This window comes from Platalea leucorodia (assembly GCF_965183815.1).
Source record: "Platalea leucorodia genome assembly, chromosome: 8".
Lineage (NCBI taxonomy): Eukaryota > Metazoa > Chordata > Aves > Pelecaniformes > Threskiornithidae > Platalea > Platalea leucorodia.
Genome location: NC_138830.1, coordinates 45318430 through 45336511, shown reverse-complemented (window position 1 = coordinate 45336511; position 18082 = coordinate 45318430). Strand labels below are relative to the sequence as shown.

The 18082-nt window shown below is 41.3% G+C and overlaps 1 protein-coding gene across 1 annotated transcript in view; it reads left to right on the top strand.

Moving 5' to 3' along the window:
- Window positions 1-2139: 2139 nt before the first annotated feature.
- LOC309593921 (neural-cadherin-like) overlaps window positions 2140-18082 on the top strand; it is a gene marked incomplete at both ends in the record, with an annotated part of 66395 nt that continues 50452 nt past the window's right edge. The window contains one exon of the mRNA XM_082319072.1: window positions 2140-3160. Within this exon, the coding sequence (XP_082175198.1) occupies window positions 2140-3160 (1021 nt within the window). The remainder of the gene's footprint in view (window positions 3161-18082) is intronic.

Below are 18082 nucleotides of genomic sequence, written 5' to 3'. Positions count from 1 at the left end.
AAAGTTCCTTTTATTTTGGAGCCATATAAATCTTTGTGACCAAGTTATGGGTTCTTCCCATCCCAATCTGTTTTGCCTTTTGCTCTGTACACAATCCATAGACCTCAGAAATTTTCTTTTTTTAAGACAAAAAAAATAAATGCCACCACAAAAGCACTGAAGGTAACATCATCCCACATCGGAGGGTGCTTCCACACAGAGATTTCAAGACCATTTTAGCTCTGTGGGGAAAACTTTTCCTAAGAATTTGCATTATCTCAACTTTCTACATGAATACAAATGTAATATTTTCAATTTTTTTAAAGAAGGTATATTCATTATTATTATTGCTAATTATAATGAAGATTGAATTCTGTTAGAGAAATGGATGAAAGATTGACCCGTTTATTATTTCATCCTAATCAAGACATCCATGCCTGCATGGGAATTCAGATATAGCAGCTTCTTATGCTACGGGTTTTATGCCAAAGTAGAATTGAAAGTGCTTGAAACCTCAGGCACGTTTGAGGCTTGGGAGAAACAATTCCTATTTAGCGCTCTAGATGAATTTATTCTGTGTCAGGTAAATGGTTCTGCCTTGCTCATGGGCCACCAGAGCTTTATCAGTAGCACTGTCCTACCTCAGGTGGCATTTCCTCAGCCTTTTTTCCCCTCTTCTGTGCTTCAGTGCATGTTAGGGATAGATGTTTTACTTTTGCACCTATTCCATTCTGTGAGCAAATAGAAGAGTAATCCTGCCCTGGACCCCCAAGAAATTTGTCAGTCTGAGATGGCAGCTGACTGTTGGTGTGAAAGGGGAGGAAGGGAAGGTGAGCACTGCTGCTCTACGCCTGACAGTAGCGTGCTGCTTGGCCGAAAGAGGCGGCAGTACGAGGCATAAGTGGAGAGAACAGATTAATGTATGAAGCTGATGATTTGTGTCTCCTTAATTACTTGCAGGATGAAACGGAGAAGGTCGCTCTTGTGCTAACAGTAGAGCACTTAGATCTTTCATTCTGAGTCTCCTATAGTCTTCCTACTTGATCCTGGTCTCCCATTTAACCCATAAGGGCAACCACTTTCTCTAAAATGGTATCAGGAAGGTACAATATTGTGTTTCTAAAGTTTTCCACAGTCTTGGGTGGGAAGTGTAAGGAAAATGCACCGTCTATTTTATAAGAAAAGTAACCATTATTCACAGTCTTGTAAAATTTGAGTAATGTGACCAATACAGAGTATCTTTTATTTTTTTGCTTTCCTTCAATCTCAGAATGATTCTTAAGATTAAATAAGTGATTTATGCACTACATAAATATAGCTAATGCCTGTTTTGTATTGTGTTTGACTTTATTCTTGAAAGCACCATACTGTTTTGAAGAGGAACTGCTTAATGCAGTAACTTTTTCTGCAACATTACCCGATTTATGGAGTCAGTTAACTTTAATGGTGAAATTTAGCTGTATTGGTTTTTTAGTTTTATTCAGTTATGCCAAAAATCCAACACAGTTAAATAGATGTTGGATTTTATTTCTTTCTGTTTATTATCAGAAACGTTCTCTAGTTAAGCTACATTTCTTCTAAAAAATTTGTTTTACCTTTACAGATGTGGAGGTATTAGGGAGCCGATTAACTGTGATGGAAGATGGAACTTTAGGCCAGTGACGTTGCTCAAGTACAAGCCGAGGGCAAAACTGGGGTTTTTATAATACGTAGCTATCGAGACATCAGCGAGGAAATGTTTTCAGCAGACAGCCGAGCGCTGGGCGAGCCCGTTGGACACCTGGGCCAGCCGGCAGCGCATCGCCCCTGGGCGAGGAACGGGGCTCCCGGGGGAGGCGGGGGCTCGGGAGGTGAAGCAAGCCGCGGGGTCGCCGCAGAAGAAGGACAAGTGGGGCTGGCGGGGGTGCACGCTTCATCCTGCGCGGCCCGGGACGCGCACGGCCGGAGGCGGGCGCTGCCCCGACGCCGGCGGGGCCTCCGGGCACGGCCCCGGGGGCGGCGCGGGCGGGCGCGGCGATTGGCCGGCCGAGCCCCGCGGGCGCGGACCGCGGCCCCCGCGGCCCCGGGCCCTCCCCGCCCGCCCACTCGCCGCGCACGCTGCGGGGAGCGGCGGGCAGCGCCGCGGAGCCCGCCCGGCAGCCGCCGCCGCCCGCGGCAGCCATGGGCCCCCGCCGAGCCCGGCGCGTCGCCGGCTGCCTGCTGCTCTGCTGGGCGCTGGCCGCCGCCCGCGCCGCCCCGCGGAGGAGACCCTCGTTCGGCGGCCACGTCGCGGAGAACCGGCCGGCGGGCACGCGCGTGCGCGGGCTGAGCATCCCCCTGACGCGGCTGGGGCCCGAGCCCTGGTGCGCCAAGGTGCAGGGGCGCCGCTGGCGGCTGCAGCTGCTGGGCGAGGGCCACTCGCACTTCCAGGTGTCGCTGCACGCCCGCACCGCCCGCGTCTGGCTGCGCACCCGCCGCCCGCTGGACCGCGAGGCGCGGGCGCTCTACTCCTTCCGCCTGGGCTTGTGCTGCAAGCGCTGCCTGCCCCGCGCCGCCGCCGCCGCCGAGCTGGCCGCCCTCACCGTCCGCGTGCTGGACGACAACGACAACGCGCCGCGCTTCCCGGGGGGGCCGCGCCCCGGCGTCACGCAGCTGCGCGTGGAGGAGACGCTGGCGCTCGGGTCCCAGGTGTGGCAGGCGCGCGCCGAGGACGCGGACGCGGGCGCCAACGCGGAGCTGCGCTACTTCGCCCTCCCGCGCAGCGCCCACTTCTTCGTGGTGCCGCGCAGCGGGCGCGTGCTGCTGGTGCGCTCCCTGCTCCACCTGCGCGCGCCCCTCCCGCTGCGCCTCTACGCGCGGGACCGCGGGCGGCCGGCGCTGCTCAGCGAGCCCCTGGAGCTGGAGGTGCTGCCGCAGGCCCAGCGCCTGCCGCCGCCCCGCCCCGCCCGCCGCCGCCGGGCCGCCCTGCCGCCCGCCGCGCCCCTGGCGCTCTCCCTGCCCGAGGACGCCCGCCCCGGCAGCCGCCTGGCCGCGCTGGCCCCGGCGCGCTTCGCCGCCGCCTGGTTCGAGCTGCTGTCGCCGCCCGTCGAGGAGTCGCCGGTGCGCGTCGGGCGGGAGAGCGGCGAGGTGACGCTGGCCGCCCGCCTGGACAGGGAGGCGGCGGCCGCCTGGGAGCTCGTCGTCCGCGTCCAGGAGCGCCGAGGTAGGTGCGGGTCTGGGGGCGCGGGCTCGCCCCCGCGGCTGCAGCCGCGAGAGAAGTCGCGTCGTGACGGGGCGGTGGCCGCGGCCCGTCAGTAAGGCGGAGGACGGTCTGGCTCCTAAGGAGCAAAAGGTCCCCCCCGACAACAAGCACGTAAGGATGGGTCAGCATCAGGTGTCATGCGCTGCTCCGTCGTGGAATGCGGTTTTGATCTTTTAAATTGCTAAAACGCCGTAGGTGACGAGAAGCGTTACATAGTTGAGTGAACATGGACTGTACAGCTGTGTAAAAATGCTGGGAGCAGCAAGGTGGTTATCAGGATTTAACTATTTCACCTGTTAAAATTCTTAGTCATTAATGAGCAGCATGGAAAAAGCGTCGTGTAACCAAAGAGCGTTACTTATGTTATACACGCGTTGAGACAAAGCACGTTAGGTATGCCACGCTTCTACACACCAGTCTTCTCTATTAAAATGCTTCCCATAGCTCTGATCCTGTAAATGCTTAACTTGAAGCACACAGCTGAAGTCGTTGAGTTTTGAGTAGTTACTGAAGTTAGGCATGTTTGACTCGGAAGCACAATGTGAGTTTTTGCAAGATTGGTGCCTTTGTGTTTATGTGGCTGCTCTTTTTTAAAAAATCTGAGGAGTCCAGTGTGCACCATTAAAATGGCACGTTTATGATTTAAATTGTCAGTATTCACGGGGTCTTACTCAAGTTAAATAGAATAGCTCATTTCATTTATCTCTGGCTGATTACATCTATCACTTTTTTAAATTCTTTTTTAATTTTGAGTTGTCATCTTGGTTACTATTTTTCACCTATGAAAACACAGCTTAGTTTAAGAATATTTTTAATTCACCAGATGGTGGATATCCGTGTACATTCACCATGCCTCTTGTTATTTTCATGTTACTTGTGACCATAACAACGTTCTGAAGATTGGCTAGAATGTGAGTATTCTGGAGAAAATTGTATCAGGAGCAGTGAGTTAGTTGGCTTGATTTCATCTTGGAAAGGTTTAGAAAGGGTTTTGTATTATGTGACTCCTAGCGCTTGTGAAAACTGTTAACTTCTCAGCAGTGCAACTGCTCAGAGAAACTTCTGTTAGCCCCAGAGCAGCGCAGGCGGGAGAGATGAAAAGCTTCCCACGCTATTCCTTTTCCCTCGTCTCTTCTGTGTTCCGACTGAGGGGCAGCCTGTAGGAGTGAGAGGCGGTTTATTCCTTGGTGTCTATTAAATCCCTGAGGATGCCTGCAGGGATTCTAATTAGTGCTGACAGTTTCAGTGACATGGGTACTTCCCCCTGGGAAGCAGGCCATCTATCACCAACTCATTTCACTCAAGTCCTGAGGAACAACTCTCAGATCCATCTCTCCTCCTCACTTGGTTTTTGTCATGCCTATCGCTGTAGCGTGTTGATGTCAGTCACTTGTACTGGCTTTGCGCTGTGTTCCAGCTTGAGCTTTGGCTGCTAACCAAGGGGTTGATAGACCAATTTCCAAAACACAAACGCTTTCTATGTCCTAGCTTCACTACTCAATCTTGAGCAAGGCTACAAGCCAAAGGGCATGTCATTACTCAGAGGCAGTGACAAAATCTCTCGGGTCAATCTGAGTATGCTTCTGGGATGTTCACCCACCCTGTCAGGTAGCTCAAGTTTCAGCCCTTCGTTGGTGTCGCAGCTGCCTCTGTCAGGATCAAGAAGATGTTGTTAGAACAAGCGGTAGCTAACCTTGCCCCCGGTTACTGCTAGTCTCACCTTTGTGATTGTTTTTGCTCTTATCTAGTCTGACTATAGAAGAAGTCTGAGATTGCTTGGAACAAAGCTTGTCACTCTGTCACGCCAGAGATTTCGTTTCCAAACCAATGCTTGCTAATGCAGTTAGAAAAACCCGAACCAACCTTAACTTATTTTCAGGGATTTTTTTTCACCATCTTGTAGTTTTACTGAAGTTTGGAGTGTTTTCCACTAGCCTTATATATTACTGCTAGTAGTATTAAGTAGTACGATAATAATGTCTGAGCAGTATGTAGTACTAGATTCTGACTCTCAGAGACTAGGTAGATGGCAGTTAATTGTGGACAGTACAAATGGTGTACTTAGATGCTAGTAATTTTAAGTTTCTTTGTTTAAAGGAGCCTAAATTAAAAAATACACCTTTGTTAGTACCAGTTTTTTCATCAGACAAAGGTTAATAGTGACTTGACACCTTTCAAACTCTTTTAAGTTGCAGAATGCTTACATTCTCATTTTATAGGAGTTAAAATACATAGGTATTTGAAACAGATTTAGAAAGTTACGTCTCTTTCCTTACTTGCAATCCAAACTTCAGTAATATGAGAAAAGATAACCAAAAGGATGGGATAGGAGAGGGAGAAAGATGGCTAGCAGAACTAGATGTTTTAATTAGTCTGAAATAAGGAAGATACAGAAGATTGCAAAAGCTCCAGGAAAAAACCCAGTATTTACAGAAGTGAACTCTCCGGATGAATTAAAGCGTGGAGATGGTTACACTGAACTTTGTTGTGAATAAAAGTGTAAGTTCAGGTTCTTTCTCCAGTTTGTTTGCTTTGCTTTTAGCATTCGTGCTGGCTTATTTTACATTGCTCATAACCATAAATGTTGCAGCAGCTACAGTTTCCTAGTATTAGAGCTTATGGTATCAGATGTTGATTTATGTTCAAGTGGTATAAAGTTGTATTAATTCCTTTAATATATTTTTCATTTTCTACACCCCTAATTCTTGCTGCCAGGTAGCTGACAGTTGAAAATTAACCAATAATTAATTTTGGCATTAGTCTCTTCTTCAACCCAGGCAATGATGTCAAGGTTAAGACAAGATTTTTAGATGCTTTAGCATATAGAGTCTACCCTCTTTGTCCTTTGCCTTTTCAATGTAGTTTATTATGATTCATTTGTAATGTGCACTTCATTACCTAAAGTAGTAAAGAATGCTTAAAAGCATTGTGGCACAGGTGGTCCTAATACAGCCCTAGGAAGAAAAACTGATTTTTTTTTTTTTTTTTTTTTTTTCTGATGGAGTGTTCTCAAAATATTAGCAAGACGACTGGTATATGGTAATAAGGCAACATTCAGCAGCATTTCTTCCTAGTTTAGTTTATGTGACAGCCCTCATCCTTTTGTTCATAAATGGGACTGTGTAGGAGATGTCCCGAATTAATTTTTTTTATTCAGAGGAGCACAAAGGATATGTAACAGGCTGCATGTTTGTTTATTTTTTTTCCTTCAGCTAAAACAGAATTTTAAATACTTTTCTGTTTGCTTCCCCTCAATTCTGTCCTGGATAATCAACACACCAGTGTGTCCAGGGCTGGTGTTCCATTGAAGTAAATACTGTTCCAGATGCAACCAGACCTTTAGCATCTCAATGTCCAGATAATCTTCTGCATGTTCACAGAAGACGAAGGGTTTTCTCACTCTGAGTTGCAGCTTGTTGAAGGTATGAGCTAACCTAGCTCACCCCACTCGGGATGGGAAGTAACTACCAATGTAGCAGATTCACTCCTCACTACGTGGAGTATTTCTTAGTAGAACCGTATGGTGTGCCCATAGGCTTGGCGCTGGGGGTACCTTTGAGGGGCATTTGCAGTACGAACAGCTCTTTGGCACGCAGGGTTGGGTTTTTTGGCAAAGCTGCAGTTGAGCTCTAAGATTTATTGTAGTGATGTGGACAAATCACTAGTATCACTATTGTCATTACCAGTGCAGCTACGTGCTGTAGTTACTTTTTGACTTGGACATATTTTGGTAATAAATGTAATGTTGTTTTTTTTTTTTAATGTAGATGGCAAAAAAAAAAAATCCATAATTTGTTTGGTATTCTTTGAAATAATAAGTATTTTGTGTATTTCAGTGCTACAGTAAAATTAACTGCAATCCGTAGAGGAAATAGTACATTACTAGTTCTGTTTATTCACTGTATATCTTTTTGTGGCCATTTGATAATTTGTAGTTAGTTTTCGCATAGTTTATATGTTTTCTGGAAGCCGTAGTCACTGGAAAGCGGTAACAGGAAAATCTGGACCTCTAGTCCTAAGTGCCTTTTTTACGGTGTGGGTTCTGCTGTGGAGGAGTAATAATTCCAGGCCCTGGACAAGAGAGGAGATACTGTCTTGTTTGGTAGGTCGAGTTCCTCGCATGAATTCTTAGAAGGAAAGTTTAAAAACAGGCAGAAGTCAATTTTAAGAAAAAGAGAAGAGATCACAGATCAGTCAAGCCTGATAGTTTTTATAGATTGGTAGGACGTTACCTGTCAGATCCCGGCTGACCTGTCCAACAGGATTGTCAGGTCTTGGAGTGCAGTAACGGGTCCTGCAGCTCCCTGCTCCCTGGCTTTGGCTGCCCATGTTCAAGGCCAGCTCTGACACGACGCAGCCGGCTAACCGTGGATCAGACAGTTAGCTGTCAGAAGCCTTGTCTGTGGCCTCTGCCCCATGGCTCAGGAGCTGCACTTAAGCTCAGGTCCTTTCCCGAGCTGTAGCTGGTTCTGCATCTTGCTGACCCTGACGCTGCCTTGCTGACTTGGCTTCCCGCTTGACCCGAGACACAGCTGATCACGGCATATTTGTCTGGTGAGCACTGGACTGTTGGGTGAACCAGGTTTATATCACGGGACCTGCTCTGCTCCTCTTGCTCAGTGACAGTGAGGTCCCTGCCTGCCTTGCTGTCACCCTTGACTCCCGTTTGACCTTACCCTGCAGAGCAGCTTGTCCTTGCTGCTCCTTGGCACTTAAATTATGCAACTTCAGCAGCAGCGTGTGTGCATTTGTATAAAATATTCTCTGTACCCTGACTACGCTGAAAGCTTAAATTGCTCTGCCTGGGTGTTGGACAGAAAATTTAGCCTTAAGAGAGCTGAAACCACTCATTGAAATTGAAATATGGCCCAACAATATTTACATTTTTCATAAGTTTACAAATATGTTGGCCAAAAGAAAAACAAACAAACACCACAACGCCAAACCAGAGAGAAACACCAGGAAAAACTCGTACATTAGTTTGAGCAACAAGATGCTAAACAGAATTCCAGAATTTCAGGCCTTAACTTCATGAGCTTGTTTTTTGGCACATGGTCCTTGGTGAGCAAATTTCTTTAGTGACCCCACTGATCACCCAGCCCAGAGCTATAGTCTTCAGTTAACCCTGCCTGGAAGGAGTGATGGTTATGCTCACATTTTCTGTAGCATTTCAGATTTTATCCCATTTCATTTACTGGGACACAATTTATTTAGTCTTCACAAAAGCGTAATTAATTAATTTTACCCAGTGAACAGAAGGTAAAATTTCTTAGACTGTCATACACATTAATATTTTAACATAGAGCTAGCATTTAATTTGGGAAGGAGCCATTATTATTCCATTAATGCTTGGGGGAAGTGCATGAAAGATCCCGTCTCTCTAATCCTCTGTCGTCTCAAGCTCCTTTGACCTTACTTCGTCCATGGGCATTAGCTTTGTAATCCCCTGTTGTTGATTTTTTTCTTATCAGGGGATTTACTAAGGGTGATGTTTGACATGCCTTCCAAATAGTTAACAGCAGCCACTTATATTTTAAGCATATTTGTCCTGTTTAAATTGGGCATATAGAGTGGAGATACCAATTTTAGTGATATGTATATTTTAAACTTTTAAGGTTTTCATGCTTGGAAGCCAAGGATCATCTGTGTCCATTTTATCTGAGGTCTTAGTCCGTTATTAGCTGTATTGATTCTGTGTGGATCATCCCTAAGAATTAAGTAGCTTCTGGGTGATGTTTTGTCTTTTACAATTCTTATTACCTCTTTTATGAATTACAACCATGTTAACGGTTACACGTCAAGCTGGGCTTGAGTTGAAATCGTCATCTGTCATCCAGCAGGTGTATTTTCTTAAACTGCAGTGGGTTTCATGCTATTAAGTCAAAAGAAGATGTACATTCTGTATGCATTCAGGACAACTATGGGTGTTTACAGGTTTGGAATGTTACTTCTTTGTGGTAGAAAGGAATGTCTGGGGAAGCTTTAGACCACCACGTTGATGTCAGTCTGAATGTTTTGATACTATATGCTTTCTACTCCAAGCAGTCAGATTAAAAATATCTTTATGATAGACTACTGGGACTTGAACACCAAAGCTGTTCAGATCTTCTGGCTGTTTATCATTTCAAACATTCAGTTTCTGCAAAAGAAATGAGCTTTTTTTTTTTTTAAAGATCTAACTAAATTTCAGCACAAATCTATTAATCTGATGGAAGCAGTAAATTATGGAACATACGGATAGGATCTTCCTCAAAGCTGCTTTATAACATCTCCAATTGGGTGTTGGTTCTCTGACTGACATGGCAATTATGTTACACTTTATTTGATTATGAAATTGTTTTATTTCGGTTCTTCCTAACTTCTCTTTTTTTTCAGTTAGTCTCAGAAGTGTAGTGTCCAAATTTGTAGATAGAATATCTTTAAACCTTCTTGGTATGTTTGAGTTTAGGTTTTAGAATGAAAGAGAGACTGAGACTTAGCCCACAGTAAATTTTCCTTTGACTTCAAAGTGTTCTGGTGTAAATAGGGGACAAATTCAGTATTTTGAGGACAGTTTCCTTTTGATTCACTTAATAATATACAGTATTTAATAATACACAGTGTTTTAGACATAAACTCCACTTTTGGTTTTCCTTTTTTCTGATAAAAGAGGTCATAATTTCTTAAATAGGAAATTTGATTGCCTTATATGATTAATCTTATGCATATGAACAAAATATATTTTACTTCTTTAAATGGGAATTGCACATAGAAGTCAGTGTTAAGGAAGTGCCAGCTTTGCGATAAGGACAGTTGGGGGCGATAGAGCAGAAGAGGGTTGAAATAGATAAGGAAGGCTTTGTTCGTATGACAGCTTACTCCTCAGCACAGTTTGAAATGGAAACTCAGATTTGTCAGTCTGTCTTCCCTGCTGCAAAAAAATGTTTGTGGAGTCCACAGCCTAGCGTCCTTTCTCCCTGTAATAACAGTGCATATAACAGCAGATACCAGTTTATTGCTTTTTCCTAGCCCTAATGACAAGAGTTCTGTGTGGTACGAGTAGGCTTCAGTTTACTGATGATGCATATAAATGTTGCTACATGGTGTGCCATGGTCAGGTTTCTCTTTTTCATTTTCTTTTTCTGGAAAATTAAAATGAATAATGATTTCCTGTCTTTCATGTGTTTAGGTTTGCAGTCCAGATAGTGTTAGTTCAAAAGACCTTCTGTGCATAATGATACAAAGAAGTACAGCAGGCTGTGTTGGTGAGGTTACTGATTGTGTGGCTTCCCCCCCCCCCCCCCCCCCCCCCCGCACATGATGGACTACAGAGAAACAAACCATATTTTCCCCAATAAATTCTAAGGGAAATTTCAAGAGAACTTCCCATCTTACAGTGGTACGGTAGATGCTACCTCTTTAGCTAAGTTCTCTCCATATGATAATGCTTTTTGGCAATCAATAATCATTTATTAAGACACATGATTTGTTATTTAAGGATGTCTGTTGTGATTATTAATTTGTAGTAATTTATTTCACATCTGGGCATGCTTGGTTTTTCTATCTGCCACTCTCAGCAGATGGATACCACCCTGGGGAGTCCCTGATAACATGGTTATTGCTTTACTCTCTTTTAATTGGTAATTTATATTAAGATCCACTCTGCCACGATCATTTAGCTCCTCTGATGCTTTCTTTTGTACTTTTGTTTTCTGGTTTGTTTTAAATTCTATTTTAAAAGCCAGATGAGGGTAAGGAACAGAGACATGACAGACTGTCATGATTCGATCTGCAAAAAAGATAAGGCATATTAGGAGGGAATGTGGGCTGTCTACAGCTTGAGCCCATCAAAGTTATCTCTTTAGAAGGTTTATGTCTTATGAATGAGCAAACTACTGTACTTAAAAGTAGCCCATCACATACTTCCTGAATTTTCAGAAATGATGGTAGAGAAATGTTTTTGCATAATTGTCATATTTTTTGAAGGGTATACAGTAGGACTGGGTACAATAACCAGTAGCTTTTCTCTCATGTTACGGTATGAAAATGTGAACAGAGATTTCTCCTGATTGCAGCTAGAGGCTTAGGACATGAAGATTTTTTTTCCAGAAATGTATCTTCCCAAACTTTAAGTCAGTAGATGTTTTACATGAAGAGATATTATAAGAGTGAGGTGTTAAAAGAGTTTAGTATGATATTTGCAAAGCCTTGTCAAAACAATAACGTGCTCTCAACCAAACCCAAAATATTTCACTTGCAGTAACCCAAACAAATAACAAAACTCTGACTTTTCAAAAAACATTTGTCTGTTTAAGGTAAAAATCTTCAAAGTTGGAGCAACTTGAAAAACAAAATACTAACTTGAATACTTAATTAGCTGATAGATGTAGACCAGAATGTAATAGTGATATTGACCTAAAGGCTTGCAAGACTTAACATTCTCATAATCTCCTCTTAAAAATAAATTGAAATGACCTAAAAATGCCAGGAGGAACGTACCTTCTCACCCATTATTGTTTAATCACAATAATATAATACCTCTTCCCCAGTACATTCAAGGAATGGATAATACTTGTCCACAATTGTGGAGACATGCTCAGTCAAGTACATATTCTATACTGTCAGATTTTTTAAATCAGAATGTCTGGCATTATCAGTTTTATCAATTACACTGAAGCAGAGAAGCCTACGTTTTTAACGAATACAAGGATTTTATTTTCAAGTCTCGTTTTATAGTAGTTTCCATTGGATTTTTGAGAGAAAAGACAGTCATATAATCCTAATGAAATCAGAAGTCTGAAAATACGTTGGATTTCACAGATTGACAGCCTCTTTTATAATTTGACATGGTGAAAAGAGATGGGTTTAGAGGCAGCTCCAACCTACAGTGTTTGAAATTGCAAACTGTTTTAGCATGCATGATTTTCAAGGCTTGGTTTAACCAGTGTAACATTCAAAAGTTGTTGACTGAATGATTAAGTATTAAAGCCTTCTCTTCCTTCCTGCCACCCTTGGTGTAAAAATACAGGTAGGTGGGGTAGTAGCAACTTTTTTTCAGTTGCTGTATGAAAGGACAGGATTTATGAGTTTGCAGTATCTGTGTGCAATCCAATGAGTCTTTATAACCCAACTTCGATATCAGGTTGGAGGAGCTGGTTCATGTTACTTTACGTTGAAACCTTTTCCTAGAAAATTAATGGTGAACACCACAAAAGAGTTATTTCAGGTTTACCTGGATTTGATAGAGCCATAAAGACCTAGTGGAGAACCTAAAGAAGAAAGGAACCATTATCCAACCAAGATATTTGCTTGCCTCTTGCAATTTTCAGTATGTTCTTCAATTTTGACAAGTCTTTAACTTGGACTCACCTAGATATTCATGGTTTTGAGAGGGCTTTCTGTTCCTTCTAAGTACTAAGTCCTTCTATATGTCTTAAATTTGACGTGAAAAATTACTAATTATTTTGCAAGATTGAGGCACTCATTTATTAGAAATCTTCCTGAGTATTTTGGACAAAGTATGTAACCCAGTCTTCATAGTATATGAGTATTAAGGATTTTTCCTCTTGTGTTTGTTTTATTTTTGTTTTGTTTTTTAATAAAAACAGTTTATTTTATTATACAAATGTGGTTTGTATCTCACCAGAGGATCAAATTTCTAACTTTGATTAGTTAATTTAAAATGCTATGCTTTCTGCTATATATTTAATTCTGCCTTTATTAAAGCTTCTCTATCTTAACAGCTGTGCTTAATGAGGTACTGTCTGCCTTTTGATCACGGAGATTTGGGAAAAGGAATCTAGCGAGGAGGCTGACAGCAGACACTGTCCTTGACCTGCACTGCTGTTTTCCAAAAGGCATTTGAATAATAGATTTTCATGCTTTTTCTTGGAGAAGTGACTTCCTTTCAAAAAAGTGAATTTTGTTTTAAACTAGGAAGACTTTAGATATTGCACAAATCCTATCTGTATTATGGCTTGGACCTTGTGGGCTTGAAGGAATATTGTTGGATGTACAGTAATTCTGATTTTACTGAATCAGTTTCCTCAGATAGCTGAGGTGGCCTATGTTTTTTACATCTATTGAAAGGTTAAACAGGTGTAGCGCTAAAATTAGTCTAACATGAAACGATAGAAGTCTTAACACCTAGGGACATGTAGATAAATTTTGACATTCTTTGAAATGCTTCTGCTATAGAAACCAACAGTTGGATTATGTTGATGTAATTCTTACTTGGGGTACGTTGGTAGAGAACTGATTTCATTAGCTGTGTGGATCTAGAAATTTGCCTACAGGCAGGCCTAAAGAAAGATATTTTAGAGACTCTTTCTCTAATTTTTTTTTTTTTACTTAGTTTTTGCTGATTTTAAAGAACATTTTTGCTATGGTTAAATGTCCCAGCAAGTTAGTTAGTATTTTGCTTACGTATTTTTTTTCAAAGGATGAAAATTGTGAGTCATGGCATATCATATATTTCCTGTGAGCAGACACTTGGCCTAGCTAGTGTATTGTGTTACCTAATGTAGTTTGAATTCAGAATAAGGCAGTATAATAAATCCTTCTCTTTATCAGTTTTCAACCACAGATAGGCAAGAAAAATAAGCAATTATAGATAGATACCTGTGATGAGGTTTCAGCAGTGGATTATGAAGATTGATTTTGGTGATAGGGAATGAATTTCAGTGCTGCAGCTTTTGTCGGTAATATTAAGTTAAAAGGAAATAATTCCAACTGGAGGGAATATCAGAGAAAAAGCAGACTTCAGGATGAGCTGCCCTAAGAAGGATTTTTGATGATAAACGAATTGACTCGCATAGGGAATTAAGCAGCTAAAGTAGGAAAAACCTCCAGACTAGATTTTATACTTTTAGTTTTAATTTTTTATATAAATTGAAAAGAGAGCTGTAGAGAGGGCTTAGTTTTGATGTTGCGAAGGGCAAATAAGTGGTGTTTGCAAATACGTGGGAAAAGCAATCTGCTCGCAGAATCTGTTTTCATTAGTTTCCATAGTGAAGAAAAATAAGAAAAAGATAAGAAAAAATAGGAAAAAATACTTTCTGATCAAATAAAAAGATGATTTTACCCTTTTCAATATGAATTATTATTTTCTATATGACTTTTAAAAATACTGATTTTTAATGTCAGATGTCCCAGTGTTACGGTACTGTCACGTTTATGTGCAGCAAGAGCCATATTGAGTTTTTTCTCTTGTTGCTCAGTATCTGTGAGGAAGCGATTAAATTTTTCTGTTGTCTGAAGCTAGGGAGGAAAATCTGTCAAATGCAAAATCTGCATGTGTGCCAACAATTTAATTAGCAGAACTATTCTTTTAGTAGGATTTTTTTGAATGGATGACATTGTGTAAGATATCTACGGTGTGCCTGGCTTGAAAGTCAAGTACCTACTGTTTAATATTGAGGAAATTCTTACTGGTAGTGTGTTACAGAACAGTTTGAAAATTGTTTTAGGGATAATTAAGCCTGTGTCAGATTCCTGCCTTAGGATCTCAGTAGTGGATTGACTTACACTGCTGAATATAGTTGTGGGTATCTCCCCTTGTTGTTGGGGCCTGGTGTTCGGAACAGATAATTTAAGTAGAACCTGTCTGTGTGTTTGTAGGACTTAACCCAAATCCACAGAGGATTGCCAGTTTTAAGCTGTTTCTGCTAAGATTTTGAGTGGAATTGTAACATATTATTTCTCCCATAACGTAGCTATACTACTGCACATGTACTTCTATACTACTAATAAACTACTATTAATCATAATATACAAATGCAGATCATAATAATGTACTACTACTATTAATATATTGATGTACATGTATAACTAATATATCTGCAAGATACATATGTGGGTGTGTTTTAATGGAAGGAGGCATTGAGATACCTTAACTATCAAGAAATGTATGTTTCTAAAATTTCCTTCCTTCCTTCCACTGTCTTGAAGCACAAATCATTTTCATAAATAGGGGAGAAAAAGAATTTTGTATACCTTATTAAAAATCAGTTAAAGGTCTGGTTTAAGCTTCATTCTGTGGGAAAGCAGCTATGTCAGTTACAAAATATAAGAGACTGCATTTTGTAATGTATATGTAATGATAATTACAACAAATGAAAAATTTTTAAGTGTTTTTAAGTATTTAAGTATTTAAGTATTTTTAAGTATTTGCTGCGCTCATTAGAATTTGGAGTTACGCTTTAAGAAAATTACATTCATGAACATATACTTTGAAATTCTTAATGTGTTGTCCTGCTAGACGTACATATATTACACATTATTGTCCATGTCAGTCTCTTCATCACACCCGTTGTCCTCTGGCAAGTCCTTGTCCAATCATGCTTCATTGGACACCCTGATGTTGTTTCTGCAAGTTGTCAGGTCACATTTGTAGGTCTCTGTGCAGAGAAGTACAGCCCCATTTGGTATTTCTGTTACAGTTTTTGCTTTGATATATGGTACGCAGTCAAGGGAAAACTTACTTACAGTCATTTTCCTCCAGACTGCCTTTATCTGAAAGCGAAATCATGATGATTTATGTAGTATTTTTGCTTGTCAATCAGATTGCCTATGGTTGATGGAAGAAGATAACATACCAATAAGATCTGTAAGGTCATATGCAGTGGTTACGTATACTGGCCAAGAGAGGCACTTATGCCTGTCTCTTTGATGATGTGCATTGCAGTTCCTGCTGACTATCCTAACAAAATTCTTAAGAATATTCAAATGTTTCAGAGGTAACCAACATATTGCTGAAAGCTTTGATCTTGCCAAGATGTCAAATGACATTAAGGTCTCTTAACTATTAAAACACAAGCAGCTGGAGGAACATGTCCAAGTCCTTTTAGTTTTTGATTAATAAAGTTTGCTAGGGCATGTGAGGATTAATCTCAGTCCTGTGCAGTTTTCCACAGTTTTCTTAAGAGGTATTTCTCAGTTATAATTATGTACTAAGTACCAGCATATTAATGTTCAGTGAACTGACAATCAGAAAGCGGCAAGAGTGGAATTTGTATCCAGGTTTATTACTTCTTGTTCAATAAAAATCAGTTATTCTTCAATTATGACTTATTTTTGGGTAGAGGAATACATGCGCGTTAAGAACTTCAGCAGAACTTGAAACAGAATGAGTTCACGGGTTGATTAGGATATTGATTTCCAGACTCTGGAGAGACAAAAATCAGTAACCTTTCTACTCCTGGCAGGGTTACCAAGTGGCACTCAAATCCTCAATAGATCTTGCTGTTATAGAGGCAGATTTTCAAAGGGTCTTAACTCAGCTTCTAATTTAGTGCTTGCTATTTTAAGCCTGCAGTATGCCCAGGCCAACTAAGCTAATAGTGGCTATTTACAAACTTGTGTCAGCTTCCACATGACGTGTTCTTTTGAGAAGAGACAGGCAATTTTGACGCTAACTTCTCCCTTTTGCAATCACACTTTTTGGACAACCTTTTAATTAAAATCTTTGGGGCGTTCAAGGAGACACTGATTTCATTTGGCACTTCTCATTTAGAACTCGCACTGTTGCGGGTCGCCGCGGTGTATTTCGGCCTCAGCCTCAGATCAGCATCTAACGAGTTCCCTGCTCTGCAGTTTCTTCAGGTGCCTCAGACTGGCTGCCCTGGGGCTTTTGGAGCGCACATTCTGACACAAAACACATCTGGTTCTATTTAGTATGGTAGTGGGAAATAATATCCACGCTGCTACTTTTTACATCAAGATTTTTGGATGGTTTTTTCATGCTCTTTTTGGCTGCTGTTGTGCTGTGCAGTTTAACAGCATCTGCAAGCAGAGGAGAAAGCACGCAGCTGCTTTCACAGAATCTGTCTAAATGTTGAAGAGACTTATACCCGGGTGACTATGAGGACAGTGTAATAGCAGTGTGGGCTACAGTAGTCTCACCTCAGTGTCAGTCTTTTTTAGAATGAAACAATTCGAGTTTATCTTTGGAAACTTTGACTTCGCATGCAATGTTGTAAAGAACATTCGGCTAGAGAAGCCAAACTGAGCATCCTTACACCAGGCCTCCCAACACTTCTGACTGCAGAAGTGCAATACATAGCACACACAATTCATCTCAGTTAGAGTCAAGAAGACTTTGTAAGACTTGGATGTACAGGGTAACTGAGAATTTTTCCATGAAAATGTGAAAATGCATGTCGTATGTATCCATGTTCTATGATGGTGCAAGGCACGTTTAAGTTTTTTTTTTTTTTCAGGAAACCGATCGCTTCTGTGATTTACTGTTTGATAAATTAGAAGTTTGGTTTTGCTGTAGCCACTGTTTTTTCATATGTGCTATCTTAAGCTAATACTATATTCCCTGGAACATTAGATTCTGAGTACAGAATATAATTACAAAGAAATTAATTTGGATTTAACAAGTTACTGTCAATACACTTTTTGTTGCTCTTTAGAGAAAGAAAAAAAGCACGATGTATTCACCATTACAGTTCTAAAATTCAGATGAATTAACACAGTTTTACAAGTTTAACTAAGAAGAACTTCTGTGATTATCTTGGGTGAATGCTTATTTTTCTGTTAAGAGAATTTTCTGGGTAAGAACAGAAAGTACTCAAAGGTCACGATGGATTAAGTCTCAGGAATCTAAACTAAGAAACTTATATTTGAATTTGTTAATCACAGCACCAACGAGTTTTATTTACGACAATCCACTTACTGGTTGTTTATAGATTGCAGATTATGATACGGTGTGCTAAATATGCCACTTACCATCAGACAGAGGTTCTTCATCATGAAAAGCTGAAGCTTGCAAGAGACTGATGTGAAAGATATATTAATACTTCTGTGGGAGTGAAGGGGTAACATCGATAAATGCATACATCGGACAAAAGTGTTGTATTTTAGTTGGAATATGGATGTTGTTGGAGAGGGATGTAATGC